The sequence below is a fragment of the Biomphalaria glabrata genome, chromosome 3 (assembly GCF_947242115.1).
Source record: "Biomphalaria glabrata chromosome 3, xgBioGlab47.1, whole genome shotgun sequence".
Classification (NCBI taxonomy): Eukaryota; Metazoa; Mollusca; class Gastropoda; family Planorbidae; genus Biomphalaria; species Biomphalaria glabrata.
The window spans coordinates 36,461,101-36,483,241 of NC_074713.1; the positions used below are offsets into that span (position 1 = coordinate 36,461,101).

The window sequence follows — 22,141 nt, forward strand, 5'->3', positions numbered from 1 at the left end:
TGTTTACAACACCTCTATTTCAATTAGATCTTCATGGAACAGGCTGGAGAGTGGGTTGGTGGAGGACGCTAATCTCAAAAACAGCTCTTATGATTTTCCTACAGAAATTTAACAGTTGATGTATATTGTTGAGAAACAAAATGCTAGCTCGTTGGCCGCACGGGGTAAACTTTAGTTTGACGGTTTTAATATTTTCTAGTAAGAAATGTTGCAATGTTTTTGAATCTAACATTCATGAGTTATGAAGGGAAAAACACAAAATATTTTCTAAAAAACATGGCGTAGTCAGCCGTAGTCGTACTGTACCGATAACTGAGTTATTTATTAAATTTAAAGTTGCCTTAACTTTATAGATAGATTATCAAAGCTTTGCTTATATTTTTAAGTACATCTAATATAAATTACATCTAGATCAAGACCTTAAGAGATCTAAATCAGCAGTCTAAATCTAGATATAGTTTTACAAATAAATAATATAAAAAAAAATAACACTTCTACAAAGTAGGTCTGGCCTATTGGATAGAGACATAGGTTCATCAAACCTTTTTTTTTTATATATATTAATTTTTTTTTTTTGTTTAATAGAAGTATTGTCTTTAAAAAAATATTTTGTAAATGTTTTTGGTTTGAGATTGAAGTCGATTATGGATAAAATAAGGATACAAATAGGAATTTGTTTTATAAAATAGTTCAAAGTGACTTCCATATATGTGGGTTCTAGGGAAATAAAAACCCCAGTGAATACTTTGATACAGCCTTCAACTATGTGGGTTCTAGGAAAATAAAAACCTCGCAGTGAATACTTTGATACAGCCTTCAAATATGTGGGTTCTAGGGAAATAAAAACCTCGCAGTGAATACTTTGATACAGCCTTCAAATATGTGGGTTCTAGGGAAATAAAAACCTCGCAGTGAATACTTTGATACAGCCTTCAACTATGTGGGTTCTAGGGAAATAAAAACCTCGCAGTGAATACTTTGATACAGCCTTCTTTCTAAACGTTTGATGGACGGAGAAATGGATGAATGTTTGCTCCTTTCTTGACCTTGTCCTTTTCTCTCTCTCTCCAGGGATGTGCCAAGCTTCGGTCTATACTTGCTCGTATACGAGTGGCTGCATCAGCACATGATACGTACTGAGTATTCCGATGGGCATGGCATCATCGCTGCTATTTTTTCTGGAGGCACAGCTGGCTGCGTCTCATGGGCGGCTATCATGCCATTCGACGTCATCAAAAGTCGACTTCAGGTGAGTGGCACTTCCAGGTGGTTATTTTTTAGTGGTTTTATCGGATAATCCCGATGGACTTGCTTTTGACTGACTGAGACTAGTGTAACTGACCAGATGTTAGCTAGATTTAATAAAGCTTGATGATTTACAGTCAGGGCCGGACTTACTGTAATGCAAGTCAGTACAGTAACCCAGGACCTTACTATCGAAGGAAGGCCAACACAAACTGAAACATTTTTTTAAAACATGCCCTCACCCTATGCCCGTGGCAGCTACTGCGGCAGGCTATCTGTATGGTTGTGAGACAAGAATCGATCTAATGCTAAGCCTCATAGATTTTGTCACTCTTAGCGATATCCCTAGCCAGCACATACGTTTCACTTCAATGGTGTATGATTTATCATCAACGCTAGGTTCTTATATTTTTACATTACTGACTCAATGGTTGGATAGTTTGACCACTTTCCCCCTTGCACAGCCTATGGTAAATGGCTATCGTAATGTCTGCTAGTCGCAGATCGAGTACAATTAAGAAACATAAGTTGCAACCAAACTGAGGCCATGTAAAACAGGATAAAACATTTGTTTCTCTTACGAAAGTATCTGAGATAGCTGGTATTGTTGAAACTAAGACAAAAAAAAAAAAAAAACAATAATGGCTATATTATAAGGGTTTTTTTCTTTGGTGGTTAACTAAAAATGGCCAGCATTTTGTTATGCCTGATGTACAGAATAAAGGAATACTTGATAATACATGAATGTGTAAAGGTGCGTGGTTATTTAGGTGTGCACATTTTGGCACTGTAAAGTCAAACTTCGACAAACTTCATTTAAAATGACATTGACATTATCGCGTCTGATATTTTTTTCGCTTGTAACACAAAGTAATTATTATTTAATTGGCAACAGAGAGTTTTCAGTATGCGTCGTTGACATTAGACTTTTTGTTTCAAAACCTCTCTATCTTCCAATTATTTTTTATTTCTTTTGTTTTTCTTGAAGTTTCTACATGCCGCATTCTTTTCTTTTTCTATGATACTGTATTTTATTGCTTACGTGAAATTGACCGAATCTTAAAAATTGGGACATTTCTGTCTTTATAATAAGAGTAGTTGTGAAATGTCGCAAGAGAGTTCCAAAAGAAAGTGAAATCTAATGTGGTATATGTTTCTCTGAATAAAATGTCAGTGGAATAAAATGGTTGTTTGCAGATGAATAGGCTATATCAATTATTTGATAATCCGGTACATACATATTAGATCTATCTATCTATCTATCTATCTATCTATCTATAGATAGATAGATAGATAGATAGATTGATAGATTGATAGATTGATAGATTGATAGATTGATAGATAGATAGATAGATAGATAGATAGATAGATAGATAGATAGATTAGATATATTAGATAGATAGATAGATAGATAGATAGATAGATAGATAGATAGATTAGATAGATATATGGATAGATAGATAGATAGATAGATAGATAGATAGATAGATTAGATAGATTAGATAGATAGATAGATAGATAGATAGATAGATAGATAGATAGATAGATAGATAGATTGATATATATATATATATATATATATATATATATATATATATATATATATATATATATAGATAGATAGATAGATAGATAGATAGATAAATAGATAGATAGATAGATAGATAGATAGATAGATAGATAGATAGATAGATAGATAGATTAGATAGATAGATAGATAGATAGATAGATAGATAGATAGATAGATAGATAGATTAGATAGATAGATAGATTGATAGATAGATAGATTGATAGATAGATAGATAGATAGATAGATAGATAGATAGATAGATAGATAGATTAGATAGATAGATAGATAGATAGATAGATAGATAGATAGATAGATAGATAGATAGATTGATAGATTGATAGATAGATAGATAGATATACAGATATATAGATAGATAGATAGATAGATAGATAGATAGATAGATAGATAGATAGATTGATAGATAGATAGATAGATAGATAGATAGATAGATAGATAGATAGATAGATAGATAGATAGATTAGATAGATAGATAGATAGATAGATAGATAGATAGATAGATAGATTGATTGATTGATAGATTGATAGATTGATAGATAGATAGATAGATAGATAGATAGATAGATAGATAGATAGATAGATAGATAGATAGATAGATAGATAGATAGATGTAAATATAAAGAGTAAACGTAATATCTAACATTTCAAGATTTAAAATTTTGTATTATACTTTTAATGTCAATTAATGAACAGGAGAGATAAGCAGACGGTAGTAGTATTTTTAGATAAGTTATACTAAACAGGAGTAGTGGCCCTTTTAAATAATTACGTTGCCTGAAACCGAAAGTCTTTTCGGAACAAAAAAAAGACATGATATTTTATTTCCTTATAGAACTGCGGGGGTGTTTGACGATGAGATCGTAAATAGGGTTACTGGCGTTCAAATCCTGATTGCTGACCACATGGAAAAAGAAGTGAGGGGGCTTAAGGAAACATTTTTTAAGGCCCACTATCTTTTTTTTTTTTTTTGTGTGTGTAATGTAGGTGGTAAGAGAAGGGGGTGGGTGTGATACGGTAATACATTGATGCCAGTGGCAGGTGAAGAGAAACTTAAAGACAGACAAAGTAACAAAATGTCATATCTCTATAATGTTTAGTGTCAATTAAAAGAGGGGGAAATGGGGGGGGGGGGATTTGGCTAGCGAACTGTCACAGCACCTCCTACGACGAAAGTCAAGGGACAGGTGATGATGAGGATGAAAAGAGGGGAGGGGAGGGATACTTACGGAGAGCGTGATAGTCTGTGTAAGCTAAAGAGAGGAAATGAAAAAAAAAGAAAGAAAAGGAGAGAGAGAGAGAAGAGCAGGTAAGAAAAAAATTGACAAGGAAAGAGGAAGAAACTTGGAGAGGAAGAAAAAGCTAAGCAGAAAGAAAGAGAGAGAGAGAGAGAGCTAGAGAGAGAGAGAGAGAGAGCTAGAGAGAGAGAGAGAAAGCTAGAGAGAGAGAGAGAGAGAAAGCTAGAGAGAGAGCTAGAGGGAGAGAGAGAGTTAGAGAGAGAGAGAGCTAGAGAGAGAGAGACTAGGGGAGGGAAATCATAAAAGATAAAAGACAGTCAAGGTCAATTTGTAAAATAGTCAACGTTGTTTTCACACTGATCCTCCCGAGAAATTATTAATATGGGATAAAATGAATATTTAAAATCTATAGGATCCCCCCCCCCAAAAAAAAAAAATTCTGCCTTAACTGACAACTAGGCCTATTGTATAAATATCAACTCACCCATTAGAGTAGCAAGACACATAGGGTCCCGACAGGGCCGGTCTTAGGCCACTGCAACCTATGCGGCCGCAGGGTGCCCCGCACTTTAATAGGCCCCGCGCAATATCTAGGTGTAAGTTATTAAACCATTTTAAGTTAAATTTTAACTTGTTATTAAAAGTTTCTATAATTCCCCTGAAATTGAAAAATATACGAAAAAGTTATAAAAATCTCCTGAAATTATTAAAATATTCTGAAAACTCATGCAAATCTCCTGAAAAACAGACAAAATTGTCATTTCGGGATGTCATTCAATATGGAAATCGCCAATACTACTCGCAATTAAAAAATAAAAGGTATTGTCAACTTTCATTTGATAAAAATGTAATAATAAGGCGATTTTTAACCAAAACAAGAAGTTCAAATACTTACTTTACTTTACTTTAATAGTCACTGGCATTCAAATTTAGATCTAAATCTATTCAACCTCTTAAAAAAAAAACAAAAGTGATATTTTGCTAGTCGATAGTAAATCCAAAAGGCAGATCTGAATGTTTATCGGCTTTTTGTTGGAAGACTATCTTCTGTAGATAGTTAATTTGCCATTGATTTTGTACTTAGTAAATTATGAATAAAATGCACAGATGAATTTATTTTCTAATACAAAATCTTAATTTTCACTTATCCTTATCCCTATCCAGAATGGGTCCCGCGCAATCCGTTTCGCATAGGGCCCGCAAACTGTAGGACCGTCCCTGGGTCCCGGGTTAAAGAATGTGATGGTCGGCCCGTAAATTGAGTGTGACAAAACTTCTTATCCTGCATGTGGTCAGAACATTGACAAAACAAACATTTCTATTCAGTATTTATGCCATACCCTACAACTTCAGCTTCTTACAAGTAATGCATTTCATCCAGTTAGAACTAAAATGTTTGTTTTGATTTTTTTAATAGGCTTCTGTGGCTAATGTTTTAGGCCCAGATTTAATGAACCCCATTGCCCCATGATAGCTACGCCACTACATTTTGATTCTATATCTATATCCTATCCTTCCAACCTCCGCTTCTCTGCGTATTGCACTATCATTTCGTAAGTTTTGATTCGTTCGGGGGTTTCCGTGGACACTTCCGACGCGATAGATATCTCCGCTGCACTTCCTAGACCACGTGCTGTTTTCTTCCCAAGCACACTTTACGACACTCGAGTCTACGAGAACAAGGTTGTAGTGTAAAAGTTAAATTTATCTGACCTTTGGTCCGTAGTGTCTCAATCGTAGGGTTATCCCCATCGGTCCAAAAATAACACTTTTCCCACAAGAGTCACCGAGTCACTAACTAGGTCTTCTATCAAACAGAAAAGATTATTCCCATAAATCTGTTAGTAGACGTTAGATTTAATAAACAGTTAAATAACAAAGCATAATAAAACTTTACAAACAATATTACAAATATAGTAAAGACTCGACCAAAATAAGAGAGTTGGTGTTAGAGATTTAAAGTGTTGGGACTTGGTATGTAAAGACTATATTCTTGTAATGAAATTTACACACATAAAAATATACAATAAAAAGATGAAAGATCCATATTGAACTGGATGATATATGACCACCTGAGGTGGGGTGGTTTGGGGGGGGGGGCGCAACATTCAAGGCTTAACCTCAAGCAGTGTACATGTCCTCATAACCTCAAGCAGTGTACATGTCCTCATAAGCAGTGTACATGTTCTCATAACCTCAAGCAATGTACATGACCTCATAACCTCAAGCAGTGTACATGTCCTCATAACCTCAAGCAGTGTACATGTTCTCATAACCTCAAGCAGTGTACATGTTCTCATAACCTCAAGCAGTGTACATGTCCTCATAACCTCAAGCAGTATACATGTCCTCATAAGCTGTGTACATGACCTCATAACCTCAAGCAGTGTACATGTCCTCATAACCTCAAGCAGTATACATGTCCTCATAAGCAGTGTACATGACCTCATAACCTCAAGCAGTGTACATGACCTCATAACCTCAAGCAGTGTACATGTCCTCATAAGCTGTGTACATGACCTCATAACCTCAAGCAGTGTACATGTCCTCATAAGCAGTGTACATGTCCTCATAACCTCAAGCAGTGTACATGTCCTCATAACCTCAAGCAGTGTACATGTCCTCATAAGCAGTGTACATGACCTCATAACCTCAAGCAGTGTACATGTCCTCATAAGCAGTGTACATGTTCTCATAACCTCAAGCAGTGTACATGTCCTCATAACCTCAAGCAGTGTACATGTCCTCATAAGCTGTGTACATGTACTCATAACCTCAAGCAGTGTACATGTCCTGATAACCTCAAGCAGTATACATGTCCTTATCCTCAAGCAGTGTACATGTCCTCATAACCTCAAGCAGTATACATGTCCTCATAACCTCAAGCAGTGCCTCATAACCTCAAGCAGTGTACATGTCCTCATAACCTCAAGCAGTATACATGTCCTCATAACCTCAAGCAGTGTACATGTCCTCATAACCTCAAGCAGTGTACATGTCCTCATAACCTCAAGCAGTATACATGTCCTCATAACCTCAAGCAGTGTACATGTCCTCATAACCTCAAGCAGTGTACATGTCCTCATAACCTCAAGCAGTGTACATGTCCTCATAACCTCAAGCAGTGTACATGTCCTCATAACCTCAAGCAGTGTACATGTCCTCATAACCTCAAGCAGTGTACATGTTCTCATAACCTCAAGCAGTGTACATGTCCTCATAACCTCAAGCAGTGTACATGACCTCATAACCTCAAGCAGTGTACATGTCCTCATAACCTCAAGCAGTGTACATGTTCTCATAACCTCAAGCAGTGTACATGTCCTCATAAGCAGTGTACATGACCTCATAACCTCAAGCAGTGTACATGTTCTCATAAGCAGTGTACATGACCTCATAACCTCAAGCAGTGTACATGTTCTCATAAGCAGTGTACATGACCTCATAACCTCAAGCAGTGTACATGTTCTCATAAGCAGTGTACATGACCTCATAACCTCAAGCAGTGTACATGTCCTCATAACCTCAAGCAGTGTACATGTCCTCATAACCTCAAGCAGTGTACATGTTCTCATAACCTCAAGCAGTGTACATGTCCTCATAACCTCAAGCAGTGTACATGTTCTCATAACCTCAAGCAGTGTACATGTCCTCATAACCTCAAGCAGTGTACATGTTCTCATAACCTCAAGCAGTGTACATGACCTCATAACCTCAAGCAGTGTACATGTTCTCATAACCTCAAGCAGTGTACATGTTCTCATAACCTCAAGCAGTGTACATGACCTCATAACCTCAAGCTGTGTACATGTACTCATAAGCTCAAGCAGTGTACATGTTCTCATAACCTCAAGCAGTGTACATGTTCTCATAACCTCAAGCAGTGTACATGTCCTCATAACCTCAAGCAGTGTACATGTCCTCATATCCTCAAGCAGTGTCTCATAACCTCAAGCAGGTTAATGAATTTATTATATAGTAAAATTGAAAGAATTTCTATTTATCAATAGAAATGCTGCTTGAATATTTTCAAAAACATATTTTTTTAATTTGAATTTCAGTAAGTTTTTTTCGAAATGTTTTTTTTGTTTTGTTTGATTGACTTGCATAAAATTCATTCTCGATATTTGTTACCATTTTATAGAAACATAATACACTTGCTTTTAGTCATTTCTTTAAGTAGGGCGAAGCCTAGATGTAAGTCATGAAATCTATCTTTACGATTTCTTTAAAAATCCGAAACTGAATCAGGTGGTAGGTTAACGCAAACCACTCATGAACTAGATCCTGGTGACACAGCCTCTATCCGGCTACTTTCCTTATAATACGGACCGAGATAGAAGACGAAACAATATTATCTAGACAACATTCAATCTAGTACTCTGTTGTGTTTTCGAAGGAAACTAGAGAATCCTTTCTCGTAACCTGCATCCTTTTCTTTTTCTTTGTGTGGATGACGTATTGAAAGGAAGAGTGTCTAGTTGCGTGCTTGTGTGCGAGTAACGTCTGGAGAGAGGGTGATTATTGTAGGTGCATTAGACAATTACCAAAGTCTCTGAAACTCAAAATCTGATTTATCGTTAGATGACCAAATTGTTTTTTAAGCTGATCAAAGGACATATTTGAAACATCTTCACATTCACCTATCCCTATTATGAAGGACGGTTGGGGCATCACAGGGTCCTACTGCTACGTATTGCTCTGGATTCGATCTTTCTCTACTTGTAGACACACAAGTAAAAGCAATGCAAAAGAACTTGACAATTCCAATGTCAGTTTCATATAAATCAGTGGTGCCCAACCTTATACGGCCTGCGGGCCATTTTAATTTCCGACACTCGTGTCGCGGGCCACATTAACGAAAGATATAAAAAAAGAAATAGAGACTAAAACATTTTAAATAGTTTTATCACAATCCCATGTATGCTTGTAGATCTACTTACACCCATAAGTCATTATATGTAACAATGGTTTCAGGCGTCTTGTAACTGAAAGTTTTCCACTAAATTAAGTTCTTGTAAACATTGTGATCATACCCAGAATTTCAGAAATGTGCAAGGTTTATGAGGACAACAGGGCGTAGAAATCTATTGTCTGCATTGACGAAATTTCTCAAGCAGGGAAGTCTGGCTTTGTAAGTCAATCAGTTCCAGTTGGTGTCACTCCTCAGCGGCAATAGAAATGATTTCGAAATCTGCTGCTCTGTCATTTAGTTTTGAATTTGGATTTTCACAAACATCTTTCACCCATTTTGCAATTGTCATGGCAGAAAAGCTGAAAGCTACAACTGTTGTTTTTTTCTGGACGATTGTATTCAATCTCTGCCAGCAATCACTTTTGTATGCTTCGTATCTCTTCTTAAAATCTGACCAACTTTGTATCCTCTGTTACAGCTGACTCATTTCTTGACTTCTTGGTCAATATTTTCGCCAATCGCAAAACTCTTCTCAACTTTTGACGTAACTTTCCGATCTTTTCTTTGCGGCTCAAGACAACAATGCCTCAATATTTTTGTAATGGTTTGTTTTAGAATGCATTTTATGTTATGTTACTTAAAAATATTACTGTACAGATCAAACATATTGACTTATTATGTTCCACAAAAAAAAGATCTATCCACTTTTCCTGAAAGTTTCAACTTCCAATTTTCGTTTCTTCGACCATCCCATTTCAATAACGAACTAATGTTACATGGAACGGCACCAATCATGTTGGTGTCAGAAGTACACGAATAAAAATGATGCAGAAAAGATGCGCTGTATTCTACACATGAGATGTCATGGACATGGCTAGCTCAAGACAGCCGCGGAACTATCCAAGACTCTAAAACAACTGTTAATTCTACAAGAAGAAAAGAGTGAAATCCATCAAAGAAAAAGTGAATGCTAACATAGAAAATAAATTTTTCAACCTTTTTTAATTTTTTTTTCTATTTCCTATCTTCTGTGCCAATGTTTTGGCGGGCCGGTCTGAACCATTTCGCGGGCCGGATCTGGCCCGCGGGCCGTAGTTTGGGCATCACTGCTCTAGTCAAATGTGAATATTGGTTTGTTATGAATCTCACTGCTCTATTTTGTGTCTGTTCCAGATTTCTTAATGTTTTCTTGAGTTGAGGGGTCCCAAACGGAGGATGCATATTCTATTATTGGCCTAACCAAGGTTAAATAACATTTTAGTTTTATGTTCTTATTTGATTTATAGAAATTTCTTTTAATAAATCCTAATGCTTTGTTTGATTTTTTTGTAGTTTCATTAATATGTGGATTCCATGATAGTTTTTCATTTATTATAACACCTAGGTATTTTGCGTTTTTAGTCTGTGTTACTGGCTTGCCATGAATAAGATAAGTGGAATTAATTTGTTTTAGTTTTTTTTGTTACTCTTAACAACTGACATTTTTCTGGGTGGAAAGACATGCTCCAATTTGATTCCCATTTCTGTAATTCATCTAATTCTCTTTGTAAAATATCTGTGTCTTGTGTTGTTTTTATTGTTCTATATATTATGCAATCGTCTGCAAATAATCTGACTTTTGTTCCTGAACTAATGCAATTTGGTAAATCATTTATGTAAATTAAAAACAGTAGTGGACCCAAGACTGTTCCTTGAGGTACACCTGAGTTTACTGTTATCGGTGTTGATTTAGAGCCATTTATTATTACAGTTTGTTCTCTCCCTATCAGAAAATCTTTAATCCACTGATGCAGTGGACCATTAATGCCGAAATATTTTAATTTTTTAAGCAAACTATGGTAGTGAACTTTGTCAAAAACCTTAGAAAAATCTAGTAAGATAGCATCTATTTGTTCACTATTATCTAAACCTTTTGAAAAATCATCAATTAGTCCTATTAGTTGTGTTTCACATGATCTATATTTCCTAAAGCCATGTTGGTATGGTGTGAGGACATTATGTTTGTCTAAGTGGTTTATGATGTTGCTACATATTATGTGTTCTAGGATTTTACATGTGATGCTGGTAAGTGATACTGGTCTGTAGTTTCCTGGGTCAGATTTTTCTCCTTTTTTAAATAGGGGGGTGACATTAGCTTCTTTCCAGTCCTTTGGTACTCTGCCCTGGTTAAGTGAAGCCTGAAAGAGTATTTTGAACACTGGGGCTAGCTCATTGCTTAGTTCTTTGAGTAATCTAGCTGGAATACTATCTGGTCCAGACGCTTTATTTGGTTTGGTGTTGGCTAATAGTTTTTGAATTCCATTTTCTTGTACTACTATATCTTCTATGTTGTCTACTTGGTTCAAATTCAGTAATATGTCTTTGTCTCCTGGGGTTGAGAATGCTGATGCAAAGTATTTGTTTAGGATGTTTGCTTTAGTTTCATTATCATTATGTATTATGTTATGTTCATCTTTTAGTAGCGATACGCCTGTTGTTTCCATTTTATTAGACTTAATGTATGACCATAGGTTTTTGTTGTTATCTTTAGATATTACATTGTTTATGTATTCACTCTGCAGCTGTCTGCTTACTTTTTGGGTATAGTGTTTAATTTTTATATACTTTTTGTAAACTCTTTCTGCATTAGCTTCTTTAAATTTTCTATATAGGTTTTCCTTCTGTTTACAAAGCTTCTTTAGTCTATTATTAAACCAGCATTTATTTATTTTGTTTGATATGTATTTAGTTGGTATATGATTTTCTATAATGCTTTTAAGATGGTTTTTAATGAAATTCCAGAGGTTATCGACTGGTTGGTTAATGTCTTTTTCTAATAAGAATGTTTGTTGAAAGTTTAATGCAGCTTGGTGTAGTTGTGTTAGGTTACATTTATTCCAGACTAAGATTTTTCTTTTGGGTTTTGTATTGGCTATTGCTTTTATCTGACTGTGTATTTTTATGATCTCATGGTCTGATAGACCAGGGATAATATCATAATCAACTACTAATCCAGGTCTGTTGGTTAAGAAGAGATCTAATGTGTTGTTTAATCTAGTTGGCTTTTTAATGATTTGATCTAAACTTAGGTTGTGTAAAGTTTCTATGAAAAGCTCATTTATGTCCTTAAGGTTTTGGTGTTTATCTATGGTTAGTGTTTTCCAATTTATATCAGGTAGGTTGAAATCACCCATAATCCAAAAAACTGCATTTTTATTTGTCTCTTTAAGTGTAGTAATCTGATTACATAGTTCCTGCATGTATTCTAAACTTTGTAGAAAGTAGATCTAGATCTAACCCGTAGTCTACAATATATCAGGAATGACTAGCTGATTCTCTAGCTTAGCCTACTGTTTGAGGTCCGTTTTTGGTTTATAGTGCAATCTAGCAGACGTCTTTCTTTTCTAGTTCCGGGTTGCCATTTAACAGATTTAGAATAAATACAAACTTTAAAATCTATTTTTAACCTATTGAAAAGTCCATAGCTGATTGATTGTTATTGCTTAGAACTAGATCTAGATCTAGATGAGACAAATTGGAGGATTCAGTACGTGGGTTGTTATAACAAATTACTTATATTATGCAAGGAATAGTTTCAATTCAACCGATCTGTAACCTGGGGTACCTATATCCCTGGTGTGGTTAGAATCAACATATCACTTGTTGTAAGCTACGTGTATCCCTGGTCTTGGTTTCACTAATAGATCACGTGGTGTAAGTGTATCCCTGGTCTTGGTTTCACTAATAGATCACGTGGTGTAAGTGTATCCCTGGTCTTGGTTTCACTAATAGATCACGTGGTGTAAGTGTATCCCTGGTCTTGGTTTCACTAATAGATCACGTGGTGTAAGTGTATCCCTGGTCTTGGTTTCACTAATAGATCACGTGGTGTAGGTGTACCCCTGGTCTTGGTTTCACTAATAGATCACGTGGTGTAAGTGTATCCCTGGTCTTAATTTCACTAATAGATCACGTGGTGTACGTGTATCCCTGGTCTTGGTTTCACTAATAGATCACGTGGTGTACGTGTATCCCTGGTCTTGGTTTCACTAATATATCACGTATTGTACTTGCACTAGCGGATACAGAAATTTGGCGTGGATAAAGTGCTTTTTTTGTAAAAAAAAAAAAAAAAAAAAAATTAGGTGCCGGTATTCAGTGATTAGGTGCCGGTACTCAGTGATTAGGTGCCGGTACTCAGTGATTAGGTGCCGGTACTCAGTAGTTGATTGCCTTACTTATAACTACTAAAAATTAATAATATAGGCCTACGTTAAAATACAAGAAAAGTAATAATTTTTTCAAAAAGGTGCCGGCACTCCCTTTATATATTAGAATTAAAAAAAAAACAGTGTTTCTCAACCTTTGACGAAAAAAAAAACCCAGACTAATCCTAACCCTGAGCTAGCCAAGATAACCAGTGACTTGGTAGAATTTAGGTCATTGGTTAATATGCATGACTAAATGCATGACGCGTAGGACGTAATCATCTTCTTTTTTGAAGTAACGTCTGTATTATATAAGATAAGATGTTACGCACTTTCTCTTGACAGCTAAGGGGTCTGGGGCAGCGCTGTAAGCTCCCCCAGTGGAGTCCGGGGCGAAGCTATTTCTTGCATTCTTCACAGCAGAATCGCATTCTCCTGACATCTACAGCTCATTATTCATCCTATTCAAAAAGGACCTTTTGAAAAACAAATTCTTGAAAAATATTCTAATACGAATTTAAAGGCCCTTTCTACATTGCAAATACAATCGATTTGTTTCTTGAAAAGATAAGATACCCAACATATTTAGATTAAGGCTTTGAGGATCGCCGTCGAAAAAAAAAAATTCGAAAAATATTTTAAAAGAAAACAAACAAAAAAACAGCCATGTTCGAAAAATAATATTTTTCAAAAGGCTAATTTGTAAGTGATACATTTTGTTAAATAGGCATGTTTGTTACTTTGTTTTGTTACAGAACTATAATTCAAAGCTCTAAACGAAAAATTTTGGAAGTGGTAGGAGAAATTAAGAGGGCCAATTAGACCTTCTACTCTAATTTTTTGCATTTTTAGGATTCAAGCATATATTGTGAGTTATAGTCTCAAAATGTTTTATACAACAGAAAAATATCAGTATGAGTAAAGGTTCGAAAAGGTAACTAGGAAAATAATATTTGGTTTCAGAACTCATCTCGTTACTCTTATAATGAAAAAGTTCGTATAAATTCAAAATTTTCCAAAACAAAGTAACTAAGATAAATGTGTGTGCAATTACATAAACTCTGTCGCCATATTTGACTGTTTTGTTTTAAAACGTCATGTTTTCGTCTGGAAAGGGGAAAATGCGGTAGAGTGAAAACGTTAATCCTCGCTCCTTTTTATAATTTATGCAAATGATTGCATTTGGCATTAAAGAATAGGGGGTGGGGCGACTCGATATAAGAATTTAATTTATAGCATATATAAATTATATCTGTGACAATTTTTTTTTAATTTTGTAATTTCTTAACTAAAATACAAAAAGAAAAAAGTATTGGTTTGTTCGAAGGGCGGAAGGCAATTGTATGTATCGCCCCTGCCACCTGGTACAACTCTTTTTGGTTTTATATTTACTAATGATAACATTTGAGATCAGAGTCTGTGTGCGACACAATATACAAATAGGTTAAAACATCAATACGTACTTTATATTCTATATATATTCAACTAATTTTGTTCACAAACAGCAGAAGCAATCGCCCCCCCCCCTCCTACCTCATCGAATCGGCTAAGATACCAGAAGTTTAGCGATATAATAGAAAAATTATATACTAATTCAACTAATTCTGTTCACAAACTATGACTTTTAAATAAAAGTAGGACCGCCCCCCCCCCCACTCAAAGGGTTTAGATTGGAAGGGCATTAGAGGTATTCGCCCCCCCCCCCATTCCCACCCAATCGATTAACAGGGGAACGACATAATATAAAGATCGGTTAAAATATCAATAACAAATTTTAATTATATAGATATTTAATTTATTCTTTTAACAAGCTGTGATTTCTACAAATAAATTGGACCGCCCCCCCACTCGAAAGTTTAAGGTGGGGGGGGGGCGGGATTGGTGCCATCGCCACTTTCCTATCCCACCAAATCTGCCAACATACTAGAAAAGGGGGGGGCGAAATAATCTAAAAATAGGTTGAAATATAAATAATTAGTATATATTATTAACATAACTAATAAATTCGTATACAATTTGTGTGATTTCTTTACTAAAATTCTGCCGACAGCGGCTCGTGTAGGCTAAATTTCATTGTTAAATGAAGCTGATGTTGGTTTAGGGCATTTCAGAGAAAAAAAAAGGTTTGAGAAACACTGCACTTGCGTAAAGTGTTTAAAATGATATCCAACATTGGTATGACCCTTAGGGAAACTGATTTATGATGATGCAATAAGGAGTTCCTGGATAGCGATGTCTGTTATAACAAAAGAAGAAACTCGGTATGATGTGGTAATGTATGTATGTTGATATGACCTATGTGTGTTGATAAGACCTAAGTGTGTTGATATGATCTATGTGTTATCATTTGTGTATTGAGTATTGACATGATCTATGATCTTGGCTATGTGTGTTGGTATGATAATTTTGATCTATATGTCTTAATATGACTTAGGGGATGTAATATTGTGTGATGTATAGTCTGTATGTGTGGGTATGTGTAGTGATATGATTATGGCTGGTGATATGTCTGTTTGTTATGGTATAATCAAAGAACTTAAGAACCCTACATGTCGAAGAGAGAGCATGAATGAATTACTTCTGTAATAGCAATAGTGTTGATTAATGAAAAAGAATTGGTCTGGCGAAATAAAATATGTTTGATACAACCTTTTTATGAATATCAAACCAAATACTTGATTTCCATCTTCCCTGTAAAGGAAGATTTTTATAGTTTTTATTATCAATGTATTGTTATTGTTGCTATTTAATAAGGCGTCTTCCAGTCTTACTATAGTTCGCTTAGTGCACTGTGGTTCATCTTCATAGACATGTGGCGTAGGGTAGGGTGGTGTCCTTGCTTTTTGGGGGCACTAACCAAACACAAACACAATTCTGTTCGAGGGGCACTAACCAAACACAAACACAATTATGTTCGAGGGGCACTAACCAAACACAAAACACAATTCTGTTCGAGGCAGATAGATGTACAATATGATAATAGGAGTACATTTCGAAAAGCAATCCATTAACAAACAAACAAGAGAGATTGATAGACAGACAGACAGACAGACAGACAGATAGATAGATAGATAGATAGATAGATAGATAGATAGATAGATAGATAGATAGATAGATAGATAGATAGATAGATAGGTAGGTATGTATGTAGGTAGGTAGGTAGGTAGGTAGATAGATAGATAGATAGATAGATAGATAGATAGATAGATAGATAGATAGATAGATAGATAGATAGATAGATAGATAGATAGATAGATAGATAGATAGATAGATAGATAGATAGATAGATAGATAGATAGATAGATAGATAGATAGATAGATAGATAGGTTAGGTTAGGTTAGGTTAGGTTAGGTTTAGTTTGTTTAGGTTAGTTTAGGTAATATTAGAATAGATTACTCAAAGAATAAAGAATTAGTTTGAATCATATTTTCTATCACATGTTCCCCATTTTTTTATGGGCATTAATACAAAGTGACTATGGTTGTGAGAGGGCAGTCATTCATTTCAAGACAAATGTTTACGTCTTGTAATCCTAACTTACACAATTCTCTATCAGAATAACAAAAAAACACCGGGCGCAGCCAGTAGGTAAATACTAAATAAAAATATAAAGTTTCTTATCAATTAAAAAAAATCCAAACCTTGCACACACATACACACAAAAAAACCCACCTGGTTATGTAACCAATGTCTTGCTTGGGTTTATTTTCAGGTTGATCACAGTCTGCGGTATAAAGGATTTATGGATTGCCTTATAAATACAGTGAAGAAAAGCGGGATCTCGGTCCTCTACAGAGGGACCATGGTCACGATGCTCAGAGCTTTTCCCGTCAACGCTATTACATTTGTTGTGTACTCCCAGGTGCTACGAGAACTCAACATTATCTATTCTCCCAGGAAAAAAGAAAAACAAGAGAAAAATGTGTCTTAGCCACGTCCCTAAGCTAATCTTTTTTTCTGGGCTCAGTATAGGACGTTTGATCAAGTAATCCATTATAGAACTTCTTATACAACATCAAGTAGTCTATATATGAGCATCTGATATAGCAAGACGTTATCTTATAAAACGTCTTATTCAGCATCACGTTTTCTATTTTAGGACGTCTTATACTGAGTCAGGTTATCTTATAGGACGTCATATAGGCCTATAGCATTGATTATCTTATAGCAGCTTTTATACATCTATCTGCCTCAAACAGAATCAAGCTATTTATTATAAAACGTTTTATACAGGATCAAGCTATTTTAATTGGATGTTTCACAGAGTATTCGTCCTAGAATGTCGTAAACTGCACTAGATGTTTCACAGAGTATTCGTCCTAGAATGTCGTAAACTGCACTAGATGTTTCACAGAGTATTCGTCCTAGAATGTCGTAAACTGCACTAGATGTTTCTATCACTGAACATCTCCCACACTATGAAAAACTTGATTTAATGACGCTTAACAAATGATCATCTTCTTTACACCACATGTCCACTTTTTTCATTCTAAGAATATTTTTTCACAGCATCCATTTCTTCATCGTTGGACTATTCACATTATCGTCGTCTTAATTATAAGATTATTTAATTATAAGATTATTTAATTGTAAGATTATTCACAATAATTTTTTACCCCGAACTATTTCATCAATACTACATTTGACAAGTTGTACAAACTAAAAGATTCCATGACGTCTTTCACAGCATTCATCTCATCAATGTAAACGCCTGGAATACTCTGTAGCGACGCCTCTATATATCTATTATTAAGATGTCCGATTCAAGATAAACGTGTTTATTTTTGACATCTTACATTACTATCTTTATGACGTTGCACATTCCCTTCGTTATAATGACGTTTCATTTGGTAAAAAATTCGTCTGACACTTTATCAAGTTGTCTTTAGTACATTTGATAGGAACTTTCACAAGTGACATTAGTTTTAGATCCACACAGTATTATCATTCAAGCTTTACATCAGCACAGTATTATCAGTCAAGTTTTAAATACAGTATTAATAGTCAAGTTTTACATGCACTCAGTATTATCAGTCAATTTTTACATCCGCACAGTATTATCAGTCAAATTTTAAATACAGTATTAATAGTCAAGTTTTACATCCACTCAATATTATCAGTCAATTTTTACATCCGCACAGTATTATCAGTCAAATTTTAAATACAGTATTAATAGTCAAGTTTTACATCCACTCAGTATTATCAGTCAATTTTTACATCCGCACAGTATTATCAGTCAAATTTTAAATACAGTATTAATAGTCAAGTTTTACATCCACTCAGTATTATCAGTCAATTTTTACATCCGCACAGTATTATCAGTCAAATTTTAAATACAGTACTAATAGTCAAGTTTTACATCCACTCAGTATTATCATTCAAGCTTTACATCCGCACAGTATTATCAGTCAAATTTTAAATACAGTATTAATAGTCAAGTTTTACATCCACTCAGTATTATCAGTCAATTTTTACATCCGCACAGTATTATCAGTCAAATTTTAAATACAGTATTAATAGTCAAGTTTTACATCCACTCAATATTATCAGTCAATTTTTACATCCACACAGTATTATCAGTCAATTTTTAAATACAGTATTAATAGTCAAGTTTTACATCCACTCAGTATTATCAGTCAATTTTTACATCCACACAGTATTATCAGTTAAGTTTTACATCCACTCAGTATTATCAGTCAATTTTTACATCCACACAGTATTATCAGTTAAATACTTAACAATATTGTTTTCACAACGTCACTGATTTCTCTATCGAGTCAATGTAAGTGTCTATCAAAATGGCTTCTGTGTCACTCGGCAATGACGTCTCGCACTGTAAACGTCACCATGCCTACGTTTTGTATGACGTCTTTACATAGAAGTGTTTCTCTGGAGATTGACGGGTCTATCTGGGGATGGATGGGTCTATCTGGGGATGAACGGGTCTATCTGGGGATGGATGGGTCTATCTGGGGATGAACGGGTCTATCTGGGGATGGATGGGTCTATCTGGGGATGGATGGGTCTATCTGGGGATGAACGGGTTTCTCTGGAGACGGACAGATTTCTTTGGAGATGGACTAGTGTCATAATAACTCTATATAGGCATCGGTTCAATATATCTTCACTCTAAAGAAATCTAAAGCAAAATACTACGACTGTGTGTTACGGTGTTTGGTTTCACGCCAAGTGTCAACAATTGAATTAAGTTATATTTACTTAGGAATTAGATTACAATTGGTTTGAGGCGTTGGCGTTAAGATTAAGATCAAAGTATAGTCTAGTTTTACGTTTGAAGTAAACAAACAAACATTTCTTTTTTTTTTAAACGATCTAGAATTTATTTTTAATACAAATATTTGTAATGCTTTTGGATTCCTTTTGTATTGACCTAGTGTACGTGACGCTTCTGTAATTGAATCTTTGTCACCAGACTTTCTCCTCACCTAATAGGTGAAACTTGTCATGAGATTTATCGAATGTACATTCGTGTCAATAGATTTATTTGAGTTGTACACAGTAAATATGTGTTGAAGAGTTCTTAGGATGTGTTGTACATTCTAAAGATGTGTTTACTAAAGATGTTTGTTTGTACATATGAGTTATATGGATATGTTTGTAGTTTGTACATAAGAGTTCTATGGTTATGTTTGTACAGAGAGTACTATGGATATGTAGTATATAAATGTGTACAAGAAGGGATGTATGAATGTGGTGTACAAATGAGACCTATGACTGTGCTGTATCAATATAAATAATCTGATTTATTTTTTATGATATGTATTTACAATCGGGTGAATCTGATGCGCTGTATATCCAATTCTTCGTTTATGTTTTCTAATGGACATCTCATCCAAATTAGAATGCTTTATCTTGTCATATAGTTTTCCATCTTTAATGATACTTTTGAAATGCATTGTTAAATGAATAAACACACGTCTTAGAACGAGTTTTATATAAACCTATAAATATAATCCAAATATCGTCACATCTTATCACTAGCGGATCCGGGGGGGGGGGGGGAGGGGGGCGGTACGGGTGATCGCCCCTCTTCCCACTCGGCCGACCTGCCGGGGGATGAATTTTATTTAAAAAAAACACACAGTTTGTTTAAAAAGTATTTACTTTGCTTAATAATATATACTAATTATTTATATTTTAACCGATTTTTAGATTATGCATCCCCCCCTCATCTGGCAGATTCTGTTGAGGGAGGTGGGGGAAACTAACCCTTCCTGTGGGGGGGGGGTCACAGTTTTTGTGCCACTATCTCTATTATGTATGCTACGTTTTCGTTCTTTGAACCCATTCTTCTATCATGTCAAGCCCTTGCTGGTATGGTGGCCAATTCTGTTGGGTCTGGGGGGAGGGGCGATCGCATTCAACGCTTCCCCTGACCCCAACTCTTTGGGCGGGGTGGGGCTGTTAAATTTATTTTGCAGAAATCACAGTTTATGAAAACAATTTGTCAAATATATATTTAATAGATGCTAATTATTGATGCCTTTATCTATTTGTATATTATGTCGCACCGTACTAAAAATCAAATTCAATCATTTGGAAATTTCAAATAAAAGAAAGTTTTTGACACCAGGTTGGACCGTGTTAGAGGTGGTAGGTGCAAACGACTTTCCCCCCCCCCCTCCTCCGTCAGGACTTTTCTTTTGGGTGGTGTGGGCGTGTTCTAGCAGAAAAAGTATAGAATTTGTGTAACAAAAAAATTCACTAATATAAGTTATATGTGCTATATATTACATTTTTATATCGAATCCCCCCCCCCCCCCAAGTTAATGTCAAACGCAATCATTAGTACTAAATATAAAATGGAGAGAGGAGCAGGACATGATTCGTCGTCTGCACCTCCTCCCCCTCTCCGCAGGAAAAAAAAAAGCTTTTCAAACAGGATAGTAAATATGGCGACAGTTGCTATGTAATTCCTTCAGGTTCATAAGATTTAATTTCTGGCATGAATTTGTCGTAATTGTGTAAGAAAAAAGTCTTGATTACGAAAAATGTAGAATTCATTAAAAACATAAAGCAACGTTTGATGTAGAAGTGGAAAAAATAAGTTTTGAGAGCAAATACTTTTTTCCTTGTCGCCTTTTCAGATTGAGCTGAATCCAACTGTTGACGTCTTGTCTTACAACTTTAGGAAGATCTAGAGTCAAGTGCCAAGTTCGAGGGCATTAAGCCCGCTGGCAGCAATTTTCAAGTTTGGATTTTTATAGCACCGTAACGGTCTGACCTATGAAAAAAACTGATGGTATCTCTGAATTCCTCGTCCTTTTTTCTATAAAAATAGATTGGATTTAATGTATCACTAGGCTTAGTTAAAATTAAATACGAAGTCAAAGAGGTGTAGGGTAAGTATCGCCAAGCGTACTTTTCCTCGAGCGGATTTTTCCCCAGTTAGTAAGCTCGATCGGGTTGATGGAAGGTTCGAACAGATCAAAGAAAATATTTCTAAAAACATGTTTTAATATGTAATTTTTACTATAAAGTCATTTTCTTTTTATTCCAGCGCAAGAACACCATCCATTGCACCATTTCCCACCCTCCACAACTTCAAATAGTCTCTTTGAGCTGATGAGCCATCAGACTTAAAAATAGCCTTAAGCCCATTACCCATTTCCTTCACTACCGGGTAGTAGAAAAGAATAATTCCACACCTCCTCCTGAGTTTGACCTCACCATGAACTTAGCCTTTACAAGGAAAAGGAAATAGTATGTGTCGGAAGTGAAGAAAAAAGGTGCATGCGCAGTAGCAATATAGTAGTAATTTGGTAAACATTCAAATAAAAAAGTTATAGCAATAAAAAGTGAACTGTTCGAACCTCTTGACAAATCGGGGCTGCTCGAACTTCGCACTTTATTCTCTACGTCTAGTCTACAGATGCTGTCTTTTTTTTTTTAAACTTATTATTCATAAAATTGGTTTCCAGATGGATAAGTTAGTTTTGACTGTAAATT

The 22,141-nt window shown here is 35.2% G+C and overlaps 1 protein-coding gene across 2 annotated transcripts in view; it reads left to right on the forward strand.

Moving 5' to 3' along the window:
* LOC106056973 (solute carrier family 25 member 45-like) overlaps positions 1–20,406 on the forward strand; it is a 56,349-nt gene extending 35,943 nt beyond the window's left edge. Inside the window, exons 10-11 of one of the 2 annotated variants that reach the window (XM_056024836.1) lie at positions 1,072–1,249; positions 16,884–20,406. In XM_056024836.1, the coding sequence (XP_055880811.1) occupies positions 1,072–1,249; positions 16,884–17,102 (397 nt within the window). In that variant the 3' untranslated portion in view covers positions 17,103–20,406. The remainder of the gene's footprint in view (positions 1–1,071; positions 1,250–16,883) is intronic. The other variant, XM_056024837.1, reaches the window with a different exon arrangement.
* The last annotated feature ends 1,735 nt before the right edge of the window (positions 20,407–22,141 follow it).